Raw genomic sequence first — 7,595 nt, 5'->3', positions numbered from 1 at the left:
TTATAGATATTCTAATTATATAATAAATTTTCTTTTTTATTTATATAACTTATATTTTTATTTATTAAATAAAACTTTTAAAAATTTGTATTTTTTTTTATAATAATATGAAAAAAATTTTTAAGAAAGATAAATTTTTACATTATTTTAACTATTCAATAAAAATTATACTATAAAATATAATTTTATACACGTACATTTATAAGATATAGGTTTATGATATTAAGTTCTTGTAATATTTTAAAAAAAAAAGATATAATATATTATAACATTATATTATACTATATTATATTTATATACATCAAATGATTATTTAAAATTTTAAAAAAAAAAAATTTGTTTAAAAATAATATAAACTTACATTTAATATAATAATATTATTAATTTTTTAAAAACTTTTATCATTCCTTTGGGAAAAAAAAATTATTTCAATAATTTTTTTGATTATGTTCTAGGTAGATTTATCAATTATTTGAAATTAGAAAGTAATATAAATATAAAAAAGAGATAATATTATAATAATGATATTAGATTATTGATAATAATATAACAAAAAATATAATAATAATAATCAGTAGTCAAAAAAATTGTCGTTTTGTATTTTTCTTTCCAAATCAAAATTTTTTGTCTGCTATTCCTATTAATAATATTTTGCCAGTATAAAGACGTCTCGATCGCTATATTACAATGAAATATTTTTAATTTAAAGCATAAACATTTGATGATAGCTTACCTTGATATAAAAAGTTTTGATTTATTTATCATTAATCGGTATAATGTAAACTAATGGCATAAATTAGTCAAATCAATATATTAATGATTCGTTACTTATCTAAAGAACTAAAAATAAAAATAAGGCTACTTTGTTAGTATATACACCTGAAGCATTAACTAGCATCTATTATTTACTCCATTTAATAATTTGGAGGTTTAATAATATCTAGTATATTATTTTCTTTTACATTGGCATTTCTCTTTCTTTTAATCTTAATTTAACAGTTCATATTTTTCAATGTATAATCAGTCGTTGAATATATGTTAATGTGGAGGCGTCTTTTTACTTACACTGATAAATAATAGCCTTTAAATGTTGTTTACTTCAATAATGTTTTATTATCTTATATCTCATTAAAGAAAAATATTATCACAAAATATATGTATATATACATATTTTAATTGTTTCACAATACGGCAAATATGCAAGGGAGTGTAAAATACCAATTTTTCAATGTGTACTACTTTCATTTTTTTTTTTTATTATTAATGTTTAAGAGATGTTTATGAAGAAAAGTTATATGATTTTTTTTTACTAGATATTATATATATATATATTAAACGTATCATTAATAAGCTACTTAAAACACTTACTTAATTTAAAAATTTTTTCTTTTATTTAAATTTTTTTTTCTTTTTTTTTTTTAAATATTTTATAATAATTTCTTAGCAAACCAATTATTATACCATAAGTACATTTACATCTTATTTACATTCATAATAGATAAATTTTCATTTTATAATGTAAAATTTTTAAATAACAATTTTATAAAAATATATTCAAGTTGATGGAAAAAAAATGATTAATAATTTAAATGCACTTCTAGATAAAAAAAAACTATTTCATTTCTAATGATCATTTTTTTTATTATTTAAAAGATATATAAAAAAAGATAATTTTTTTTAATTACACAGTAAATATGTGCTTTATTTTGAATTAAACATATTTTTATAACTAAGTATCATTAAAAAAATTTTTTCATATTTTTAGTTGGTATATTTGATGAAGCATTTTGTTATTTTTTTGCAAATATCTTTGCCCTATGATGTTGCTTAGCTTTCAATCATATCTCTTCTACAATTTGGGCTGTAATTACGAAAAATTATTTTGTTGAAGTAAAAATTTTTTTTTTAAAAAAAAAAGTTTAAAAAAAAAAAAAGTAAATAAAACTTACTTGAGTTCAGAAAGGCGACGAAGATATTTTGTTTCTTCATATGACTTTGCATCTATCTCCGAAATTTCATGATTCTTTTTACTAAATTTATTTTTCAAGCATCTAATAAAAAAAATATAGATACAACAAATATAATAAATCTTACCGACAAACAACATTAAATTCAAACAGTAACCAAATTAATGCAACAAGTAATGCTAATGCCAAGACACCCACAGTAAAAATAAGAAATACAAATCGCATATGATAATTGTCACAACAATTAGGCTGATCACAATCAAATGCAAATAATTGTGGACAGGTAAAATTTTGTTTTGGAAGCATTTTTAACTATCTTTTATTATTTTTTCTTTAAGTATATGTTTTAAACTTTCTTTTTTTAATATATCTAGCAATCACCTAAAAAAAATTTATAAATGCATAGAAAAAAAAAAAAATAAAAGCCGTATTTTTTAAAGAAAAAAAAAAAACAAAATTTTTTATTTTCTTTTTTTGGAAATAATGTAAATAAATTAAATATATATATATATATAGTTAGAGATACTAAATAAAGTTAAAATTAATATATTAAATAAAATAAAAATAAAAAGTAAATATTTTGGTAAAATCAAAACAATATACATCAATCATTAAGTTATGCAAAAGATCTGATCAATGACCATTTATAATTAAGAAATAATTTTACCAATAAATATTAATGAAATTTAAAAAAATACTAAAAATATAATTTAATAAATACGGTCGTACGAGAGAAATCGTTGTTATTGAAATAAAATATAAATGATTTTATTTTAAGTATCATTTACCTCAAAATAAATATTTAAATGATATGTTGTGGCATAGTAAAAACTTTCTTCTAGACTAAAAATTATTATTATTAAAAAAAAAAAAGATTTAAAAGAGAAAAGGCATTAGAGATAGGAATAACAAATGTTTAAACAATGAAAAAAAAATTGAACAATAGAATTTTAAAAAGATTATTAATAGTAATTTTAAGCTTAAATATATTATATTTTAATATTTAATTTAGTAAAAATTTTTTTTTTTTTAAATGCATCAAAACTTTATATATTTCTATTAAAACTAGAAATAAATGACATTGAGTTATGGTTCACTTTATTAAGAATGTCAATTCAAAATGGCTATATTATTTTATATGTATAAAAAGATATATATCTACTGTCTCCTCTTTTAGATCTCCAATTTGGTATACAAGAAAGTCCAAATAGAGAGTCAAAAATATAGTACTTATTCTCATTTGGCATCTTTTATGATAAAGAAAATAATACAAGGTTTATTTCTTTTTCTATTCATCTATATAATATATATATTTATAACATATATATTATATATATATATAACCAAATGAAGACTTACTCATATTGTTTAAGTTATCAAAAGTATTTTATATCTCATTTAAATGACGGGTTTTGAAATATAAAAAAAAAGAGGCAAATTACTGGAATAGTAGTACAATTATAATATTTGTTTTTATATGGTAAATAATAAAATTTAAAAATAACAAGTAAATGACTAGAAAAAAAAATGATTGCTTAAAAAATTTTTTTATTCATCAAAGTATTTTAATATGTAACATAATGTGTTATAATTTTTTAAATATATAAAAATCATTGATGTTAAGATAAATCAAGTAAAAAAGAAAAAGAATAAAAAATAAATTTTCGCATTGGCATTATTTAAAAATTTTATGGCACATTTTATTTAAAGTTTGTTATTTTTTTTTCTTAGTAAAAGTGTTTTTTCTTTTTTTTTGTTTAAAATAAAATAATAATTGAAAGTTGACTGTGACATATTACTTCTTATCCTATTTCTATTATGTTATTTGTCTATTTTTGTAATTTGTAAACAAATTGGGTTAGATAAGTTTATGATAACAATATAATGATGAGGAAGTAAAATATATTCTTAGAATTACTAGTTATCTTTTAAATAGCTAAAGTTTTTTCGTTTTTTAGAACATTTTAAATATGTGGTAAAAGAATATTACGTTTGTAAAAAAAAAGAAATAATTTACTTTATATAGTCTAAATGTTGTTAAATATTATATTTATTTTTTTTTTCAATCGCTTAAAGCGTATTACAACATAACGAATGATACATCTTAATATTTATTTCTTTTTTTGCTTCTTTAAAAATTTGTCGACAAACATTATTAGGAATAAGATATATGTTAGTGTGTTAAAATTTAACACTTTAAATAATTATCAAAAATATTATATTAATGTGTTATAAAATGATTGAGGGAAGGTGGTTAATATCAATGATTTAAAAAAAAAATATATTTATTTGCATTTGAAATTTATAAGAAATAAATTACTTAAATAAAAAAAAATATGATAATATAGCAAACATAATATATATATATATATATATATATATATATATATAATTTAATAAGATAAGGATAAAAAATTAAATTAAAAATTGCTATTTTATGACATTTTTATACCATGAGTAGAAAGAGAATAAGATTTTCCATATGAAAATATTTCCTTCTTTTTTTTGTTTATAAAAAATATGTACCGCTATTAGAATACTAAGTTTGTAGTTATATATGATAATATAGTTGAAGAAATATGATGTATGGTTTTTTTTATTGTTAAAATGATTTTATCAGGAAGATTTGTATTTTTACATTATTTATTTTTACTTTTTCCTTCTTCATTATATTCATCTTTATTTTGAAAGCTCTTATCCATATTATATTTAATGGAGTAAATAGACATTAATTTCATGAAAAACTTCATTATTTGAAATATTTGCATGCTTGTCATAATTAATAATATGGCAAACCTATAAATAAGAATATATATATATATTTAATTTTTTAAAAGAATATAATTTATTTACCTTTTTTTTTGTGTATTAAAGTTACCTTCCCTGTCATTATTATTTTCATTTGCATCTAATCCATTACCAAAGGTATAAATTGTTACTGAAAATGATATAATTTTTGTAATAACAAAAAAAGTATTATAGGTGGTAAAAATTATACATGCTCTTTTCTTTTTTCCTAGTAATAATAATATTCTGCCATAATGATAAAATGTTAATATAAAATATTGAAGAAACAATAAAAGAGTCGCACATTTGGTAAAATTCATGTAATATGATGCTATAATTAATATTAAATAAGCACTTGAATAAGCACAACGAGTTGGTATTTCATCTTTCTTTACTTTATGAAAAAAGAAACATGGGAATTGGTGAATCCAGTATGATATTTGTAATAAATAAAACATTTTTATGTTAATTCCAATTTTTCTATGATTTTGAGGATAATTTATCCACATTTGACTTGGATTATAAATATAATTATTTTCATAAATTATTGAAAATGAATGAATTGTTGAGTAAGCAAAAAATATAAAAAAATGTCCTGATTCAAAAAATTTTGACATTGATGTTCTACTTAAATGATATTTTCTTTGAATTTTATCTAATACATATTCTTGTATTAATGCATGAATTGTGATCCAAACAACCGAGTAAAATATAAAATTTGGAACATCATATAAACCAGTAGAGTATACAATTTCTGTTTTATTAGTTATTGTTGATGAAATAATTGTTTCATTGTATTGTGGAAGTAAAAATAAACTAGATATTGGGTTAGTTAACTAAAAATAATAAAAGAAAAATAAATATAAATATTAAAAAAAAAATTTTATATTTGTAAGTATTAAATAGAAAAAAAAAATTTAACTTACATTAAACATTAGACCAATTACTGCAAACATAATTATACAACTCATCATATCACCATGATTTTGACAAAAAAATTCATAAGACCATAATGGTGCTGGTGTTTTTTTACTTCTATTTGCCAAAATTCTTCTTGATTCATGGACCATTATAATAAGACTTTAATTAATTGCTAAGTATATTAAATATTGAATAAATTTATTTATCCTAAAAATATATTAATTATAAAATATAGATAGTTAAAATATACTTCACACACGAAAAAATACTAATGTGTGATAATAATTTAAGATATTTTTGTGTAAAAGTATCTTCCACAACATTATCATTATATTATAAGTAAGTATATAGCTTTACAAAATGTGTTAAGTTAAAAAAAAAAGCATTGTTAGTTAGAATTGTTATCTTAATTATCTTTTTATTTTAAAAGACAAGTATATAGTATTAAAAACAATTTAACTAATTTTTGGATGATAACTGGATATCTATGAGATAAAAATTGGCATATGTACAAAAGTTAATTTTATTATAAAAATTTTGTCTTTATATAAATGAAAATGAATGTTGTAAGAAAAAGTATATTATGTAAAAGTTTAAAATATTTTATTATATATGTATAAAAGTAAAAAAAAATTTTATAACATTACTGTTTTTTTTTTAAATTTATAATACGAAATGAAAAGTTAAAATAAGATTAAAAATGCATATTTAGGTGTATTGAACAAATTTTTGGTTGAATAATATTACAACTTTTTAAAATAAAAGATTTAAAAAAAAATTATTAACAAGAAGTTGAAGTGATAAAAGAAATATTTTAAATAATAGATAAAAAAAACTTTTTTTTTTATTATAAGTAAAAAAAAAAAAAAAATTTAAGTATGATGTAGAAAAACAAATTTTCTACTTAACATTAGGTAATATATTTATATATGTAATAATATATATTTACTTTTTTGGAAAAAGAAAGACTAACGAATTTTTAGATAAAAATACTTATATATTTAATGTTTATAACTGATAACTTAAAAATATTTGAATTGTTTTTTTTTTAAATGAATCACTCAAATTTATCTAAAGAAAGTACAATATTGACCGAGATGAATAAATTTATTATTAATTGACAATAGACATATATATATATATAACATATTTTTTTTATTCTTCATTAAAATTGAAAAAAAATATATTGCTAACCAGTGACATTTTGTTGACAGAAAGAAGAATATTATAAAAAAAAGAGTTTGTATCATTTTGGTAATTCTTAGTCAAAAACATCTATGCAAATTTTTATTTAACAAAATAAAAAAAAAAATTTAAATAATGTTTAAATAAATTATAAAAGTACATTTTTAGACAAATAAAATGATGATTATGAAATATATTTTTACCATATAAAGTCTCATCATCAATAATATATTAAATTATTGTTTAAGAAAAAAAAATTGATATTTTATTAAATAAATTTATTAATTATTAAACTTTAGTTATTTTATTTTATTATATCTTAATATACAATAATTTTTTTAAAATATAAATACAAATTTGAGTAATTTAAGTAATTTATATACATTTTAATTATACATTTTAAAATAGTTATTTAATATTTATATTTAATCATAATAATACATTATTTTACAAAAGATATAATTATATATATACTTTTAAAAGTATAGCCTAAGTATTAACGAATTAATACTCTGTCAATAAAATTGAAATATTATTTTTGTAAACATTGACGTATGTACAATTTTTAAGAGAAATGATATCATTTTAAACTCGAATTTACTAATAAAATTTTTATATTTGTATACAACATAAATTTTTAATATTAAAACCTAGGTCAAAAAATACTAATACAATTAAAAGAATTTTTTTTATAAAATATAAAAAAGAAAAATTTTTTTATTAATTAAATTAAAA

General features: G+C 17.6%; 2 protein-coding genes across 2 annotated transcripts; both read right to left on the bottom strand.

Annotated features, from left to right (window-relative positions):
- Positions 1-1,827: 1,827 nt before the first annotated feature.
- SRAE_X000223900 (Hypothetical protein) lies at positions 1,828-2,273 on the bottom strand (the record flags this gene model as incomplete). Its single annotated transcript, XM_024645425.1, has 3 exons — positions 1,828-1,861; positions 1,950-2,051; positions 2,095-2,273. 3 exons carry the CDS (start codon positions 2,271-2,273, stop codon positions 1,828-1,830), a joined length of 315 nt encoding a protein of 104 aa, XP_024499709.1.
- A 2,333-nt stretch (positions 2,274-4,606) lies between these two features.
- Positions 4,607-5,824, bottom strand: SRAE_X000223800 (Translocating chain-associated membrane protein; the record flags this gene model as incomplete). The annotated part of the gene is made up of 3 exons (XM_024645424.1): positions 4,607-4,763; positions 4,821-5,590; positions 5,681-5,824. 3 exons carry the CDS (start codon positions 5,822-5,824, stop codon positions 4,607-4,609), a joined length of 1,071 nt encoding a protein of 356 aa, XP_024499708.1.
- Between the last annotated feature and the right edge of the window lie 1,771 nt (positions 5,825-7,595).

This window comes from Strongyloides ratti, scaffold srae_chrx_scaffold0000005 (assembly GCF_001040885.1).
Source record: "Strongyloides ratti genome assembly S_ratti_ED321, scaffold srae_chrx_scaffold0000005".
NCBI lineage: Eukaryota > Metazoa > Nematoda > Chromadorea > Rhabditida > Strongyloididae > Strongyloides > Strongyloides ratti.
Note: the sequence above shows the minus strand (reverse complement) of the source record. Positions and strands in the feature narration are given on the sequence as shown.